Source organism: Eimeria acervulina, genomic scaffold (genome assembly GCF_000499425.1).
Source record: "Eimeria acervulina Houghton genomic scaffold, Eah_scaff14, whole genome shotgun sequence".
NCBI classification, from domain to species: Eukaryota; Apicomplexa; class Conoidasida; order Eucoccidiorida; family Eimeriidae; genus Eimeria; species Eimeria acervulina.
Window position 1 is genome coordinate 27,382 of NW_013549223.1, and position 18,881 is coordinate 46,262.

At 49.5% G+C, this 18,881-nt stretch overlaps 2 protein-coding genes across 2 annotated transcripts; both read left to right on the plus strand.

The window, feature by feature from the left end:
* Positions 1-920: 920 nt before the first annotated feature.
* EAH_00003890 (hypothetical protein, conserved) lies at positions 921-4,776 on the plus strand (the record flags this gene model as incomplete). The annotated part of the gene is made up of 10 exons (XM_013393577.1): positions 921-927; positions 1,759-1,998; positions 2,071-2,135; positions 2,257-2,410; positions 2,514-2,582; positions 3,253-3,328; positions 3,515-3,594; positions 3,673-3,756; positions 3,907-4,022; positions 4,672-4,776. 10 exons carry the CDS (start codon positions 921-923, stop codon positions 4,774-4,776), a joined length of 996 nt encoding a protein of 331 aa, XP_013249031.1.
* A 9,429-nt stretch (positions 4,777-14,205) lies between these two features.
* On the plus strand, positions 14,206-17,832 carry EAH_00003900 (hypothetical protein, conserved; the record flags this gene model as incomplete). Its single annotated transcript, XM_013393578.1, has 9 exons — positions 14,206-14,350; positions 14,597-14,661; positions 14,828-15,154; positions 15,469-15,865; positions 16,064-16,329; positions 16,507-16,960; positions 17,188-17,310; positions 17,439-17,566; positions 17,683-17,832. 9 exons carry the CDS (start codon positions 14,206-14,208, stop codon positions 17,830-17,832), a joined length of 2,055 nt encoding a protein of 684 aa, XP_013249032.1.
* Positions 17,833-18,881: the final 1,049 nt, after the last annotated feature.

The following is an 18,881-nucleotide window of genomic DNA, read 5'->3' on the forward strand; positions in this document are numbered from 1 at the left end:
GCGCCATCCGCACCTGCCCCAGTAGCAGATGCTGCTACAGGGGTCTGCGCTTCCGCTGCTGCTGCACTGGGTAAATAGCGCGTTTGGCACTATCATGAGAGCAGCAGCAGCGGGAGCAGCAACTGCAGAAGCAAGAAGAGCCCCCACGGCTTTTCATCTGTTTTCTGCTTCCGGTGTGCAACAGCAGCTATCCTTTGGAAGTTTGGGGACAGGTAAGCCACTGCAGTTTCGCGTGATGCAGCTTGTTTTGCGCGCAGCAGCAGCAGCAGCAAGAAGGGGGCAGCAGTAGCAGACCTTCCCCAGCTGCAAGGCCTCGAGCTGCGGTGCCCTCACGACATGACAGCTGGTGGGCTGAGTTCCCGCAATGTACATCATGTGATGTAGCAGTAGCACCAGCACTTGCTGCTGGCCCCCCGTAGCACACAGACTGCTTGGAGACTGGAGAAGAGGTTACGTGGTTTTCAGTAAGTCTTACTCCCATGTCTTTCGGCTCGATTGCTGCTCAGACCGCGGACTCTCGATACAAAGAGATCACGCATCATGCCCAACTCGGCCGACCTGCGTCGAGACTTCCATTCCAGAACCAGAGGTTGGTATAAGCCAAATGAAGGTCTGTTGCGGCTGACGGACAGACTACCGCAGCAAGCGCGAGCCCAAACAGGGGGAATTGACTCGGCGGTACTAGAAATGTGTGACTCCAAACAACTCAAGAGCTATATTTCACTAGACACATATGACAAGAAGCCCTCAAGCTCGGTCGATCGCTTGATTTCTTGAATACTTAATTGGGCTGCGTGTGCGGGTGAAGACACCATCCACGCCCGCATCACCCCAACAGCAAGACACAACCAAGGGGAATAACGCAACACATAGACAATAGTTATATGTTTTATCATATATACAGCTTCTTTAGTCAAAAAATGGATCGTCAGTTAAGAGTCCACGCCGAAGGTTGCAGAGTCCCGTACCAGGGCCCCCCGGACCCCTCCGGGAACATGATCGTCCTCGTAATGTAAAAGAAGATGTGCAGGTTTAATGTATATCTCAAGGCTCTTGAGGGTACAAGTATCAAAAAACCGCTCTTTTCCTCCCGATCCGCAGCGTTGTGCGTCCATTCCCACGGCTCCTCTCTGCTACGTGTACCCGGGTGACTTGTCATGTTTTCCCTTGTCTCTCTTTCCCTCAAATGGAGAACGGATATAGATAGCAAATCCAAGTTTTCTTGGGAGCGTATGGAGTGTTGCCACCGCAAACTGCTGTCGACGGGCAAACTAGAGGAAAGCCAGCAATAGAAGATGATGCGCCATGCTTACGGCTTGCCCGTTAGGAATACCTTATTGACCGCTGCTCAACCGCCATTTCGTGCCCGGTTGCCCGGTAGACGTGCAAGTAGGGGTCTGCAAGCCTTCGTAGGGCTCAAGCAGCAAGCCGGGCAGCCATTCGAAGAGGTGCCCCTTGAGTACGCTAGTTGGGCAGAAATTGCAGGAACACCGTTATGCGGGGCATCCGCAGCCTTTTGGGTTTGCGTGGGAACCCTTGCAGCTGCTTCAGCCTACACTTTCAAACGGGCCAGTGGGCGCCACCAGACGCAACATGACGGAGGAAAAGCGCATGCGCATAGGGCGTGCACCGATGGTGCTTTGAGGAGCAGCGTCTTATATAATCCCCTTCACTGCAAGGAGTGGCGGCTTTCCAGTGCTGCGACTGCTATTTCTTTCCTTTGCTCGGCGCCTGCTGCATTCCGTGTTGGTGCGCCAGCGTGGTGCAGAGAATTGTCAATTCAGTATGTCGAGCGTGAACGGCAGAAGCCGCCCCAGCCTTTAAAGCTACAGCAAATATTTGAGATGATGAAGCCCCTTGTGGTACAGGTGTATGCTGTGACAAAAACGCAAGCGCCTTTCGGTCGCAGGGCCCCCGACCCAACAGAAGTTGACAAGGACCAACATGTGCTTGAGCAGTTTCACTTTCTGGGCTCCGGCTTTTTCTTTGACGACGAGGGTGAGGAGTTTACACTTAGGTGAAACAGTGCTCGTCGGGGTTTCACAGATATGTCCTGGGTTGTGCACACAGGCATACTGTGCGCAACTGTGGGAGCATCTTCAGGCCACATAGTAACTGCTGCTCATGTTGTCTTGGTAAGCTATGCCCTGCTCTGCGGCAAAGTTGTCAATCCATGCATTCCATGTTTGCAGTGTAGACGATGGCCTGTTTGAGCTGCCACCTTCGTATGGTCTCTCTTGTCCCTGTTGGTCGCAGCGGCCAAATGACTTGGAAATAGGTTCCGCAATCTGCCCAAAAAGTCATGAACCACCAAAGAGGCTGCTAAAAGGCGACTTTGTCTCCTTCCCACTTGCTATAAAAGACTCCTTCGGTCGGTTGCACACAGTGCATCTCTGTGGAGTGGATGAAAGTAAGATATGTATCACCAATTCTCACGGAATGCCTGTGGGGAGGAACTGACGTAAGCTGTCCACGAGGACTCATGAGTGTGGGCTTTTGTGCTTGTGCTGCAGCGACTGATGTGGCTGTGCTTCGGGTAGATGACTCCTTCCAGCGAAGGGATCTCCCTCATGTGCACGGAAGTGAGTTGTCGCGGGGGCAAGACGGACTGCGTTGCCGAGGGAAACAACTTCCCTCAGGTGGTCATTGCTTTTAGAAGGTCTGGGTAACGGGACTCTTTGATGATGCGCGAGTACAAAGCCTTTGTGAATGCGTGTATATGCCACCGTTTTATTTTTGCAATACCTAGTACAATAAAGGAGTAGGGAGCTTCCCCAAGACTTAGTGTGATGTGCTTTCTGATGAGTCATCCATCCTCTTTTCGTCCGATTCGGCTTGTTTGCGTAGAGTTCGCTGTCGCACGTCCAGCGATGGGAGAGACAGTTGCGACATATGCTGCAACAGAGGTTCGACGGCCACACCAGCAACAACTGCCAGCCAGAATAGGACCGTTTCTTGTTATTGACTGGTGTGGATCGTCGGTCTTCGTCAGCTCAATGGAACAGCACCATGCGTACTCGGTTTTTTCTTCAGCACGCAAATGAACCAATAGGGGTAGCAGGCCAGGTGTTGCAGCCCCGTCAGACCTTCCAGCCGATGGATGGCTCGGGAAATGTGGGTCTCTTACAACTGCAATTGCTAACGCTTCCTGGTGAGAAATGTTGTTAAGGCTATACTGCATGCTGCAGCAGATTGCTTTCTTGCCTTTCACTGCAGGCTTTTGATGCTTCGTTGTGCGGTATATATCCACAGGGATGTCAGGAGCGCCTGTATTTAACATGCAAGGGTCCATCGTAGGAATGCTTGTCAAGAAATTTGATGTGTGCGGGTGAGCGGATGGATTCAAAGCGCACAGCCCATCGCCTTATTCACTACCAAGGATACCCAAGTTATGTTTTCACCAGAAAGCAAGCACCCTTATGATTTAGGCGTTCCGTGAACCAACAAGTAGCCAGCACAACCTGGTGCTTACGCCCTCCATCTCTCACATTTCTTGCCTGCGTTGGTGCATCAGGCTGGCATTGCCGTCAACTGTCGTGCTTCGGGTTGCGGAATCTCTGAGAGATTCGGGCGAATTTACAGTACTGTCCATCGGTAGGGCGTAAACGTAACTTTCGTTTTCAATATACTCCGCGGCATTCTTCTGATGCTCCCTTGGCATGCGTTTCCCAGAGGCATCGGCGAGGTGTTGTGCAGGGTTGCTCGTGGAGGAAGAGATGCCGCGCTTGGCTGCAGCACATCCAAATCTGCCCACTGGTAAGAATTACCGATGAATCCAACGGGAGTGGGAGGGTCTATCCGAACAAGCAACTGCGCCTTCCATAACTTCTTTTTGATCCACGGCGATTTGATAGGGGCAGCAGCGATTAATGGGTATCAACTAGTCTTGCGCGGGAATGCGCGCAGTTTCGGGACTTAAGGTGTGCGGGGTAACTCCTGGAGGCGCTGCTGCCAAAGCAGGTGTTCGCGAAGGGGACCATATAATAAGTGTTAAGGGAGAGCTTATGGATTCCATTGGACGCGTGAGCATTTCCACGCTTGCCCAGTCATAGTCAGAATGGACGGCGCCACACGCATGTACAATCTTTTAAAGCTATTGCTGACGCCACAAAAAGGACTGGTTGTATTTGTTTTTTGGCTTCAGCTACGCGAGGTCGTCCTGCTCCACACGGGGGGGCCCATGGAAATCACCGTGCAACGAGGCGCACGTGCTGAGAGAGTATTGTTGAGCTTCTCTGCGTGAGTGCGCTTTATTTCTGAAGCCATGTAGGTCTAGAATCTCCCCTACGGAAGGATTTAATGAACCAGCTAGTTCTAACCAGGACACGGGGAAGAAGGATCGATGTGCATCATTGGCTTGCTAGTGGGGTAATGCGTCTTCTCAGAATGAGGACAACTTTCTTAACAGCATCAAGTGTGGTATGGGCATTTATTATCCAGTTCGTGGAAAAGGAGTCGGGGAGCAAATTTCCAACGTTGTATGGCTGTTCATGTCCATGCATTAACAACTAGCGAATGATCCAGATCTCTCCAGGCAGGAGATATCAGATAAGTGTGACAGTTTCTTAGGTTGCGTATGGCAATACAACAGCGCATAGAATTGGGGTAAGTTTCTTGCAGTGGACAAACGGAAGCTGTAGATGTTTGTGCATGTTTCATTGGGGTGGGCAGATGCTTGTCCTGACGTATTTGCTCAGTAGTTCATGCAGAGGCGGAGGGGCCTCGCGGTTTGATATGTGTAGGCCAAAGTACGGGTGGAGTGTAGGGCTTGCTTAGAGGAATGTGTAGATATTATTTGCTTTTTCCTGAGGGTTTTGCCTTTCTGGTATAGCCTGCATTAGGGCCCTTGCCTACTTCTGATGAGTCACGGTGATCTGTCATGCGTCGTATGTACAAACCGTACCGCTTAGCCACTGTTCTGGTACCCAAAACCCTGAATTGCATGGCGGCGTCCTGAAAGCCTCATAAACTACAGGCCGGAGCTCCTTATTTCTGGTATTGGAATCAAGCCCGTAGGATGCCTTCTTGTCCTTGCATTGCTGCGTTTGTAGGGGGTTCAGGACTGGCGTGCCTTCCTGCTTTTGCACTAGCAATTAGCCCTGCTAGCCTTGGGGCACGATCTCCACACTAGGACAGCTTTGGCTAGGAGATGCACTAAGGTGCATCGATGAGCGCAGCCCAACAGAACGGAATTTTGAACTTGACATTTGCAGATTTGTTTCTAGTGGCATGGGTACGCTGGAAGGAATCAGCAGAAGCGTCCTAGGCATATCACTCCGCGGCTGGCAGAGGCCTGGCTTACTCCCTTAACAGACCATACACTCTTGCTAAGGCGCATGGCATTACCTCTCAGTAAACGTTACCAGACAACGGAAACCGACTACAGTAACAGCGTCCGCCGGTTACCAGACGGACCGCACCAGAACTTGTTTCCTACGGCAAAATTAGCCAGGCGCCGGGTTATTTATCTCTGTGCTGAAGACCTAGTTTACAAGCTTGATGACCTGGCCAGCGAAGGGAACACAAACTGGGACAGATTAGTCTAGCTATGAGGTGGACGGGTACAGATGCCACGGATGATTTTAGGTGAATAGAAGTAACCGTACAGTGGTTAGGCGTTCATGGTTTGCGGCAGCGTGTCCAGTAGAAATGGCAGTTCTCAGTGAACTCCTGAGTAGAAGGCGGAATCGCTAAGATAAATGAAGGGGGGACTTATTTTGTAAGTAGGGGTTGTGCTCTTCCTGAAGTCATGCAGTTGTCCATGATTCTGCAGTTTCCTAGAGTCCTCTCATAGCTTATCCATGTTTGCGTTCGCATTGCAGCTTGGTGCAGCAAGCGTCTCCAGGTAGCGGCACGCATCTACAGAGTTAGTGGGAGTGTCATGGTTTATTCGCCGGATGTAGTTAAGAGCTAGCTTATCCATCTTTGCGTTCTCATTGCAGTTTCGCTCAGCAAGCATCTCCAGGTAGCTGCAGGCAACTACAAACTCGCCATCATTTTGAAGGTTAGTCTGTACTGATTGACAGTGCAGATGCATTAAAAAGCCCTCTGCCCGTATGCATGATATGTATTTAAATTCAGTGAGTCAACGATGAAAAGCTCGTGTGTTGCACTCCTTTTCTATCACGCATTTCAGAATATCTTATTTTTTAGTCCAGTATCGGGCACTGCAAGTTTCTGAGTCAGTCGGCAGGAATACCAAATCCCTCCTCATCGATGATAGCGTTGCTTTTATTTTGGGTAGGCTTCCAGTCTTAAAGTTGCCTCCACCCCCATCTGCAATATATAACCGCCAGCAAGGCCATTTCTGCGTATGGTATACGATGCACTGTCGTTTCGGTTACCCTTTAAAGAGGGTTGAATGAAGCAGAACCCCAACGAAACGCTAGTTTCCAGAGGCCTCAGAGGCCGCGGGAAGAGCAGTTCTCCAGCCAGCTAAGAAAGTAGCTGTAAACAACAAGTCCTGCATGTTCGTTCCTCTTACGGACTGAGCGCCTATGATAAATCAGGCTTTGTCACTCCATCTTGTTAGGGAATCCGGCAATACCTTGCTCCTCCAGAAACCATATCACGACCACAAGGAGTCCGAACCAGGAAGTCTCGGCACAATACCACATAGGATCTCAGCAACTTTGTATAGAGCCCGCTAACAAGAACTGGCCCTTGCATGCACTTACAATGCAGTGCAACAGAGTAACGAATAATTTACACCCCGAACACGTACGCACGCGGCCGTTTAACTGGAATTTTTTGAACAAGAGAAGATATTGGAATTTTTCCAAGTGAAAATAAATTATGGCACATCTAGAAACGCAGCAGCAGAGCAGTGTCATGAAATGTGTTTCTTTAGTTCTAGCGCTGTTTGACAAAGGATTAGCATGGGCTTCCCTAAGGTTATGCTCGACAGCCTGCCCTGCTCTCGTGAGTCGAGCCGCGTCAAAAATGGGGAACACAGCAGGGCAGCCAAGAAGCCCTGAACGCGCAGAGCCTCCTTATAGAAAAATAAGAGGGTAAATGATGCGGGAAGGAACCGTTGCTCATATTGGCTATAGCCAGAACTCACCACACGTGGCACAATGTAGTCCAATGATCAAGCTGCCCCTGCAACCTTCGACGGTTCAAATTCGTGCCTTATTGCAGATATCTCAGCAGAAAAAGAAAGATAGGCTATCATTACAAATCCTCCAAGGGCAGCTTAGCATTCGCTCAGCTGTGCCACATACCCAGTGCAGGGATTCAGCCAGCCCCAAATTCGAATGCAATTTCCAGGAGTTAAAAATTGGAAATGCCCACAAAATTGTTTGGCCATGTGAAGGTACAGACAAACAGGTAAAGTTTAGATGCCCCAGAGCGGCCATATACAGCAATTTTTGGCGGCGCTGAATACAGCCCCGCTGGACCAGTGTTCGCCGACGAAGTGAAAGATCCTGAGGGATGGCTGCGCTTAAGCGCTCCTCAAAGACTTTGCGGCACTCCTGATTTTCTTGCTATTCAACATAATATTGTCGTCTCGTTTTGCCTTTTCAAGTCGGTGCTCTCCGCATCATTGACGCTGCTGCCGACTGCTAGTGTTAGTCCCCGAGACCATTCTAAAAAGTCGGCATCTTGGCCGTGACGGCACCCCCATAGACCGTTGTTTGTTCCCTAGACTCTTCTAAAAGGTCGGCATTTTCAGTGTGACTGCATCCTCAGAGAGCGCTGTTAGTCCCCAAAAGCCCGCATTTTCAAAGTGACAACATCCTCAGTAACACGGAAAATGAGTAACAGGGGCCACAGTGGCGATACACTAACAAGTAGTAAAGGGGAATGACCAGCTCATGGCGAATTTCTTGTGTTGATAGAAATTCTGGGCGCCTTGTAGGGAATGGATATTCGAAGAAAGGATTTGGCTTGCTTTCGTGACAAACGCAGATACATTTTTTCTCGGATTCCTGTGCTTCTTTCCTAGATTCCCAAGCAGCTCCAAGCTGTGCCTGGAGGCCTCCAGTTTCAAAGGGGCGACGGTGGATGGCATCAGCCTTACTGGATTACCTGTCCGTATCTGCTGCCGTGATCCTACGCTTCTTTAGCTATGGTCGTATCGTGTGTGAAATATCTGGACATGCAGCTTGATCTAGCACCAGAAGGTGCTAACAAACTTCAGATCCCAGTCACAAGGGGGGCTTGGCGAGAATCCCTTCTGAAGACGTTAAGGGCAGCCGATCCACTACATGACTGACCCGAGCATGACTCCCTACCCTAGGAGTCCGTTCTGTTCTGTATGGAGTGACGCTGGAGGGTGGAATCAGCGTAGCGCAGCCACGCGCTTCGATGTCAGACGGCCGTCGCTTTTGCAATGCATAGCTCGTTTTCAGCTGTTCAGGTTCTCCAGAGGCGTACATGATTGAAAAACTCATGTTTATAATTAGGGCACACTCCGGCAAGAAAGAATATCAACGCACGCAAGCGCAGTTGTGGAGGGCGGGCTGGCAAAAGTTTGAGGCAATGGATCAACGGCCACGTGTCGACTCCGCTAACATGCTTAATAACCTTGTAGTCTTGCAAGGCCCACATGTACACCGAACCGGTTATAGTTCCCAAGGGTGTACCAACGACTGATAAGCTGTTAGGCGAAGAAAAGTCCCTTCTCTAAGTAGGGTCAACACTGCTTTACACCTGCGGAAAAAGCGCGAAAGCTTCGTCTCATGTACCCGGTGATCTTCGTCTCATTCCATGGAAAGCTGTGTCAGGCAGAATTTCATTTGGTATTCTTCCTTAACTCACACGGTTTGTAATGGAGGGTCGCGCACCTGCGGCGTCACTGGAATCTGTCGTGACAAACAGAAGCTCCTGGGAATCAAGGAGCGCAAGCAGTGGAGACAACAGCTCGAGCTTGTTAAGTTCCGGCGAATTCTTCATTCGCATCCCTTCGAAAGTGCTAGTTTTCATTTTTGCGCAAAGGTACCATAGCCATAATGGCGCATCAATATTATAAAATGAAATTCTTCTAGAATGACGGGAGACGAGGGATTCTCATGCGAATGCACAGGTGTAGCGTCCGCTTCGGAACGCCACAGATGTTCGATTCCCACGCAGAAATTAGAGGTCTTAGGGTCTCACTGCCAGCCATCGTTGAGCGTCGAACCACATCTTCGCTAGATCTGGCTCAACGCCTGCTGTTGCAGGAATGAGACCCTAACACTCCAACTTCCTCAGTGAACGAGAAAAGTACCTCGGTGCTTTTGCGAATCATGTGGTATTTGCAGCGCACTCTGCAGATGCTCCAATTGCTCCTGCACGCTCATGTACATGCCGCCTCACCTCTTGCTGAGTGCGTGCAGGAGGCATGATGCTGGAGCGCAGCAGATGAATTTACGATATCAAACGCATGTATATGTACTATAGTTTGCGACTGGGCACGTGGAGCACGACCTTGCGCTAACTGTCACTATTAATTTGGGATAGAAGGAAAGACGTCAGAAAATATGATTGAAGAGTATGTTGCCGACCCTGGCAATGCGCCAGGTTGCTCGTCCGCTCAAGGCAATGGCTACTCCACTTGACTGGAGTTTTGGGGGGTTGACGTCGGCGGAAATACTCCGCTTTCTGTCGCTCGTCTTCTCCAGCGCCGGTCTATGGATGGGCTATCCCTTGCCAGCCTCTCCAAGGTATGGGGGTGACCTATTCATCGAGGCAAAACTGCGCGCCGATGGAGAGGTGAGTTTGATGGGTTGTACCGTGTCTGCAACGGGTACTCGGCTCTTTGGAAGGCCCTTGCAATTTTCGAGATTTGAGGATTCGCCTCCCCTAATTCCGCATCTCCGCGCTGTCTTGAATACAGATGGGCCAAATCCTTCAAAATTGTAGTCCCCGTACGCCCACGATGGCAGATTGCATGCAACTATCCGTTGTGTCCAGCGGTGGCCCCCTTTTCTACGCAGGGTTCGCATCACTTTTTCTCCCTAAAGAGATTGGTTTTGCTGCCTTATCGTGGAGGGGTACAAAGCTAGTTCGAGATATGGTGTGACCTGCTGCTCATCGCCTCCCGGCACAAAGACTGCAATAGTGTTTTTCTCAGACCGATTTCGTGCCCTCCACTGAAACGCTCACAGCATGCGTAGGATTTTGTCGTGAAGAACTGGTCTAAAGTAATACCCGGAAATACGGCAGTGAACCTAGAACCTAAATTTAGGTGTGAACTGTCGTAGTTCCACCGAGCCTTGCTCCCCACCTGCTATTTGGCAACTCCCTCCACAAGGCCCTTGCTGGAAACAGAAATGTGACAAACTCGTAAGACCCCTTTTGCAGGCTGTGCTAAGTATGCACAACAACGCCCACGCGCAAGCATTTTGATAAGCACAGGGATGCCTCCAGATAGATCTGCAGAGCTGTGATCGCCTCCAGCGGCTTTTTCACTGCGCTGTAGATTGAAAGAGTGCCAAAGAATTTCCAAGGATTTCATGCTGGTATCGTCACTTTGTTGGCCTTCCAGGTGAGGCTGCTCAAAACGGTCTTTTTCTAGATCTCCCGCTTTCTTCGTGTGTTTGCAACTCCTGCTGATTTTTCGAAAAAGGCTTATTCATTCCTCTCCGCGTTCCCCCGGCAAGCCCTGAGATGCTGCGGCACGCATTTTTGCCATCATTTTTCTGGACCACTTCGAAGCGTTGTCTTCAATTCTCAACTGTGGCACAAGAAGTGGTGTACGCTTCTGTTTGATGCGCAAGGACTCCACTATCTACGCGAGTTCTACCACTTCGCCCCTTAGGGACCTCGTTGCGCCCTATTCGATTGCTGTTGGCTTTTCTGCAAGACAGAACATTTTTGATGTATTACTGTAGCCCCGACTCGACCTCGCGACTTCTACTTGCCAAGGCCAGGAACAACTCGCGGTAAAGCATTTTACACTGTAAAGTTTTCCTTGCCCTGCCACAGCTTACTCCCCCAAATACCTGGGGCCATGCGAACGTTGCAGGACACCTCTGAAGGCCCCCTTCAGCTTTTTAATGGAGGGGGCACCCTTGATAACGTACCACCACCGTCGTCGTTTTTTTTTATTTCCACAACGTTATATTTGTACTCACTCGTGCACATCCCGATGGGGGAAGTACACGCCATAGCGGCGTAGAATTTCCCTGTTGCCTCCGCACCGCGGCCCCCATCATGTCTCAGTGGTGCAGAAAGGCGAAGGCAGTTTGCATGCATAGATTTTACGGTTGCAGCGATAAGTGTGGTGGACTTAACAGACAGCGTGTATTCCAAGGCACCTTGGTTGCAGATTAGCCGCTTCTCCTCCTACGGGTAAACCCCAATCAACATCTGTTTTTCCAAGAACAGGGAGGCCTTCCCCTTCGGCAAGTATTACTGGGAAAGCATCACTTATGTTTTTTTGTTATGGAGACCACATTCAAGATAGAACAGTGCCCGACGTGCAGCATCTGTGGGGTGATGGTCGTTGCCCACGCCTGCCTATAGTAACGATGCGGGGTTACCATGCATAAAGAAAGTCTGACGCCGTAGCTACGTATCGACGTGAACTGCAGTAAGGCAGCACACTTGAAAAAACAGTTCTCGCAGATGCACCTGAGCATTATGTCTGCTTTCAAATCTCTTGAGCGCAGTATCATGCGTGGGTAGGGCTGGTGAACGCAGAAGGGGGCCTTGCTCCAGCAAGAGCCCTTCTTGCCGTAACTCCCTTAGCGAAATCAACCGCACAAACACACCAAAAAGGCCGTTTTTTCACTATACACTTATCCTTAATGGATTGTTGAGCTGGCTCTTGCTTACCAGTGGCCGATGTATACACAAATGTGGGTTCATTCACTTACCACTAGCTGGCCTTCCTAGATTTGCCGCAGTGTTCTGGGGTTCACCCGTGTTGATAAGCGTGAAGAGTGTCAAGGTAAGACGGTGAATTCAAGAGGATACAAACGTAGCACATATCAACCATAATGAGTGGCTGATGCATCGCCAGCTCATGTACATTGGAAAGGAATGCTGATAGTCTAGTTGGGGAAGCTGGAGTACCAATGAGTTGGTTGGGAATCGGCTGTTAAAATGGCAACATACTGGCCAGACTAAAACAGTAAAATAGACAGCCTTAAGCATTCCCGCAGCACATCTGTGCAGGGAGTTTCGCTCCATTTCACTGGTTTCACACAGCCTAACTCGACTAAACTGAACAGTTTTTCCTACACTAGATTTGCTGCGGCCTCCCACATTCGCCGTTCTAGCGACATCAAAACGCAATTTTCATATGGACCAGATTTCGTTATAAGCCTAACATACACTTTTTTATAACGGCTTTCTTCCGTTCTCTCCCGCCTTACGGGATAGAAAGGGCGTACTAAGGCGTGAATGGGACTTACTAATATCCACAGCATATGTGCTGAAGCATTCTCATCAATCGTTTCTCCGCTTGATTGAACGCGCACGGACTGTAATGTTTTTCTGTGCTCATCACTCAACGCGCTTAAATGAAAAACGACAAATCGTGAAGCATATTCTTTTGTACCAGCAGATTTCTTGCTCTCTTGTATGGGCGCATCGCCTTTCATACTAATAAGTATGACCAAAGAGAACTATGCTGAGCTTCTGATCAATCAGTGCCACCCCTTTTCATACGATATTTCCATGAGCCTCTATTGATGTACTATCGTTGCTCTGAAAACTAACTGATACTAGAAGCAATCCTGTGTTTCTCCCCCCCAATGAGTAAATGTGAATGACTCTTATTCAAGCTGCGGTAGTGAGTGCTAGCTTTCCAACTTGTAGGCAAACTCATACAGCAAAAGGAAATCAATGGAGCTCGAGTTGAAGCTTTGAGACAACTGCTCCGGAGTAGTAAGCGGCTAGGGCCAGGCCCCTGGCGTCCCAAAAGTACAGAAAAAGATAGGACCAATGGGTCTTTCGTGATCCCATGGCAAAAAGGACGGTCAGGTAACATTGAAATATAAAATTAATACAGGAAGCTTCATTACCAAAGGCTGAAATACCAAGGGGAGGAGTGAATTCCCTACAAGCCTAGCAGCGGGGCCTCTCCCAGTCAGAATGCGCCACTGCTGTCTTTGTGGGGAATTCACTCCTCGTGTGTCTTTGCGGCAGCGCGCACCACTTGCAAGACGCAAGCGTGGTCAAGCAGCCGTCTACCCCAAACTGCTTTTACTTTGTCTTATCGGGCATTGGTGCAGGTGTCCGGACAAATGGATAGAATGCCCTCTAGAGGAGGGAGAGCGCCAAACGGGGACTGGGTGTTCCGTAGAGTTGTACGGCATATACTTACACGAGTGCTCTTGACATTTCGGTAGTTGGATTCGCTGTTGCAATAAAATCCTTGAAATTTAGTTTTTCTTGCAAAAGAATTCAACTGCTAACTATGACTTGGGGAGTGGGCGCATCACGGTGGGTCTAGAAGACAGCCCCGCAAGGAGGCGCTGACTCTACGCAGGCATGCGGAAGACGCTCAATCTGAACACTCAACCAAGCTCATCAATGATTTCGTGTAGTTCTGGTTTTAAATCGTGTTGCATCTCGAAAGGAATATGCCATCCCTTTCACTTAAGCACTGCACAAGTTGCTCATCGCAGTACCTTACCAACCGCCAGTATTTGCACAGGCTCCTGTTACGAGGTCGAGAACTTCTCAGGTCGAAAAATTCCAGCTTATACATTCTTACCGTGGGTTACTGAACCGACTGGATGGAGAAAAGGCAAATCATCTTCATTAGCGGAGGATTTCCCTACTCTGCACACAATTGTACGCTGTTGTCTGGCTCTTTTGCACATCAAATCGCTAGAGGGCTTGCGGCGGCCGCCTCGCCGAAACATATTTGCGAGCATTACTCCTTCCCGTTTTGCCCAAAATAACTGTATAATGCGTGAAAATTGTGACATTATGTACTGTATACAACGACCTATCGTAGTTTTGTCCAAATGAAACAAGAAATAACTGCCCACGTAGGCACAAAAGCCTGTAGTTACAGAATTCTGAAGAGCTGCAGAAGAGTTGCGTTGAGTGTTTTCCTCCCGTGAATACTGCTAGTTTCACCCTGAACGCAGTTTTTTCTAGTTGAGGCTGCAAGCGCATGCGCAATGCAAAAATGCAGTACAGCCACGGATTACGAACAGGTGCAGAGAGTGTGCTGCGTCGTTTGCTGTCACTGTGCTTATATTGTTGCAGGGAGGCAAACCACTGCATGGACCGCAAGTTGACTTTTAGGACACCCTCAGGATGGTGAGCATTGGCGGCTCGTCAGAGACGAAGCAGGAAACAGGAGGGAGTGGTAAAGACGAAGCAGTGGCTACGTACTTGCACGAAGCTGTAGCCAAAACGCTAGCAGAGGGCATTGCCGCCACTATAAAGGCTCAACCTGAGGGTAGGCTGGGTCAAGCTTAGGGCTGAATCGGCGAACACATTTTTGAAGATAATAAAATGAATGCAAACCGCGTGAACCGGTGACTGGTAAAGGCGCGAGGGCTCATAGGTGGAAAACGGAACTCAGGGAATTGCTTCGAATCCGCCCGCGATACGGCAACCCTTGCACATTTCTGTTAGACCATTGTGTGGCTTCGGGAAGATTGTCAAAGAACGGTTGTAGGTACTTTTCCTTTTCTCGCTTCAGATCCCCCCTTATTTCTTTCCCGCTGGTTGCTGCAATACGTTGAGGAGCGCCACAAACGATTAGAGGTAGGAACTAATCAATGCAACGCAACTACTCTGTGGGTTGCAATGCCAGCAGCATAATTACTGCACTTTGATTTGCTTCTTAAAAATATGTCGTGGAGCTTGCAGTGTCGCGAAAAAAGCCGACCGCCGGTTAGCTTCACAGGTTGGGGCGAAGTGTACCGTGCAGGCATCCTCAACGGCAAGGAAAGTAGCTTCAGTGAAACCGGAAACAGCAACTGGAGCAACCCAAGATTTTACCCCGCAACTAGACTTGCATGGCCTCCACGCCGTGGACGATAAGGCCATTAAGGCCTTTCGAGAAGTAGAGTGGGTGGAGGAAGAAACGCTAGTTAGCGTTCTTAACCACTTGAAAGAAAGCCTTGGCGCTACAGGGGTATACCTGGCAAAGTATGAGGAACAGCTGGGTTCTAGAGGAGAAGACGCAACGGCATCTCTAAGATATATAGCTGCGGATGACAGCCACTCGTATATGCTTAACTACTGTCTCCACGAAGTAGGCTCTCTCGTATTCCACAGGCGCTGTGGACCGCTCATTTGTCGAACTGTATCATGTGGAACATTGTGCAAGCTGCAGAAGCCCTGGTGATACTGCAGCAGCACACCAGCCCCTCAAAGTCTCGTAAAAACGAGAATAGTCGTCGGAAACCTGTTTCCCTGCACGAAAAAGTAGTGTGACCCCATGGACTGCTTAGTTGGTGACGAACCGTTGGTGTATGCTTCCCGCTACCTACTGTCTGGTCTCGGAGTAAAAGGCGCTTACGGCTTCCAAGAATATGTTTTTGCAGTGTGTGACTGAAAATATTGAAGGACGAAGGGCTAACTTGGGATTTGCTCCAAGAGCCAGGAAAGGAACTGGAAGGGGCGTCCAAGGACTCAAAAGAGGAAGAGGAAGAGGAAGACAATGGATGCTCCTCCGAGGGAATTCTTGAGAATCCTTGGGCGTCCAGCAATGTTACTGGAGCACAAATAGACGTAGCAGTCACCCACAAAAGTCTGGTTGTTGAAGAAGTACTGGACAACCCTAGAGTTCGCTTTTTTGGCCTTACTCGGCCTGGAAGCTACATAGCTGTGTCGATCGAGTTATTTGAGGTCGCAAATACTGAGTCAGTCATGGCTGTCTTCAATTGGATGAAAGAAAAGAGAGCGCGAGAGGAAGACATTTCTTCTTCCCAAACGCAAGACGAAACAGTCTCATCTGGAAATGGTGAGTTCAGCACCTGAATATCACACCAGGGAGCTGTGTGCTGAGTATGCTGTAACCCCCGGCCTGGAAAGTATATTGCTAAGCCAGAGAAACTTGCTAACGGAAAAGGAGCGCATCAGCAAATATGGCCGCATTTCGCCGCTTCCACTTACGCTAGAATGTATATACCTCCAATGAATCCATCGCTTCCGTCGACAGGAGAGTCTCGAGAGGCTCGTGCCTACCTGGCTGGTCCTAATGGCACCGAAGACGACTCAAATGAAGATGAAGATACCCTAGAACTGGCGGATAAGCCGCTCGCACCACCCGTACTTCGGAGGACTCCAGCAAAGTATGTCCTCTGCGCTGACTCCCTGGGACAGGAGAAATCACTTGGTCAAGAGGGGCTTCGATGCGTCCAGCTGTTTGCGGAGGAAATCGGAAAAACCATTGTCCGAACTCAAAGAGAAGCAGTCGAAAGACAAGTCAGTCCAAGCGGCTGCTTAAAGCTGTGCTTCCTTAGCTTCTGTACCTTACTCCTCGGAAAATTTAGCGTTCCACTAAAACATTTCTTAAATTTTGCCATTAAACTCCTGCATCATGCGGCGCACATACAGATGCAAAAAACAAGGAACATTCAACTTCTGTTTTTGCTCCTGCAGGCAGCTGAAATGTTAAGTGCTAGTGAACGGAATGATCTTGATGCAGAACTGTCGGAGTTGCAGAAAAAGTGCTCAATGAAGCTACAACAACTCCAGGAACAGCGCCAAGCTGAAGCGCTACAGCTCCTTGACGAGCAAGAAGCAGAGGAGATGGCAGTAGCTGAAAGACACAGACATGAGGCGGAATTGAGGCAGCAAGAAAAGGCGGAAGCAGCAAAGCAAGCAGAAAAGCTGACATTGACAAAAGAAGGAGAAGACGACGGGGGTGGCCACTTAAGCGCGGACAGCTTCTCAGATCGTGGCGAATCTGATGTCGACGGGAAATCTGGCGAAGAAATATTTATTCCTCCAGCCCTTCCCAGGCAGTGCGTTTTGGAGGCTGTAGCTGCCCATGCTGCCCTTGAGGCATTCAATGAGGAAGTCCTGACACCCTTCAAATGGAACTTGTCGCTAGGTGAGTTGGCTGCTGGCGAAGCGAGGATTTACTCTGCGATCCCAGGTGATTTACTAGGTAATATGCTTACAGTGCCAAGTCAACTCAATAGGCAAAAACTGGGACTAAGATAGGGCGCGCTTGGGAAGACATATCTGCGAGCTTCTCTCTATGATATTCAGGCCGGCATTATATTGCTGACTCTGCTAGATTGGTTTCAGTAGCCGCTGGTTGCGCCCTCCTACTAGGCTACGAGGCGAGGGTCCTCAAGGTAAAGGCAGCTGGAAAAGACGCGTTGTGGAACTGGAACCGCCTACGTCAGCTCCTGACGCCTGCGTTTGCCGACGAGATGTTGGCATTCGATCCAAAGAGTGAGCAGCACCAAGGGATACGAGCCGGCAGGCTCTCCCATTCTAAAGCCTCCGAATTTGCACCTTTGATTTCTCCCGTTAGTTTCACTAAACCAGTTTGAGTGATGATGCGCCTGCTGATGCTCCAGCTCCACGGCACTACAATGACAAAGAGAACAGCTTGAATTTTATCACGGACATGCTGGACACTGAGTTTCAAGGGAACGACGAACAATCTGAACGGCCACTTGAAAATGTTCTGTTGACCTGGGTAACGGTGAGAAGCATGTCCTAACTTTTTGCCCATTAGGGAAAAGCAAGTTCCAGCTCTACGAAGTAGCAGCGCCAATTTTCGTAGGAAGTAGTCTCCACATTTTTTTCTTGTGTTCACAGTATGCAGTGAAGGCCAGGAAAGCCGAGTTGGTATTACAGCGAGAAAAGCTAAGAAGAGCTGCGTCAATGCAACATGTTCCTTTACCTGAAGCCATTGAACTCGTTGAATTAGACTCTGACTTCGAGTGCGTCGAAGATGCTGAGCTTTAGAGATGCCTGTGAATTCCAAGTCAACTTCGCCGCCAATGAAGCTTGCAGTGTTTCGGAATCTGGAACAATGGATACTGTTGCCATACATGGCACTCTGGCAAGTCTGTGGAGGTTGATAAACAAGGGCAGTAAGAATTTCCGTAAAACCTGAGTAGCTGCGGAATCCTGCCAAGCATTCCGCCGTTACTCAGGTTTTGAGTAACTGCGGAATCCTGCCAAGGCTTCTGGCATGATACTAGGTTCTTCTGGCCGATTCATCCTCATCTAGCCTCCCTCCATTGTGCTTGGCCATCTGCTTGCTTGTGCATTTTCCCTTGGCTACTGTGAGGCATCTGAGGTGATCTGCATATGGGGTTGGGCAACGATGCTAGTAATAACTATAAAAGGGGCGAGGAATTGCCGTTGACCAGAATGAAAATCTCTCAGTGAAGAGTTTGTACGAGGTACCGCCTTCACTGTGGGGTTTTTCGGGTTCTGCCTCGGTACACTCCCCATGCGCTGGCAGCCAAACAACATCATAATTGTTGGGCCAACTTTTGAAGTCTTGGAGAGATTCGCCCAGGACCTGAGCTGCAAACTATCCTGCTCAGCATGTTGACCCTAAGGCGAAACGAGCAGTCGAGCCAGCTTGCCCAACAAGCGTCACAAAACAAAAGCTTTGGGCGTCTTGGTGCCACCTGGCTGACTCAGTGACTGTAGTGAACAGCTCTCTCACGCTTGTTACTACGTATTACCCTGTACATACCTAAGTAAGTGCACACTCTACATCTATCACTACACTCAGCGCATATTCCTACGCTTAACCTAAAATAACAAGCCACAGCCTTAAACGCGCATTCTCTTCTTATTATCTTAAAAACAAAGCTCAACAATAATAATAATGACCGCCCTTGTCCGCGTAGTGGGTTGGCAGCCGGGCGGCAGTGCCAACCTCACAGCCAGCCCCGGTCCTGGGGTCTTCGCCGAGCAGACTTAGCCTCAAGGCTTCCTTTTCAATAATCATGCATGATTCGTTTCTATTAAGACTTTGGTTCTACATTTTGTGCTTC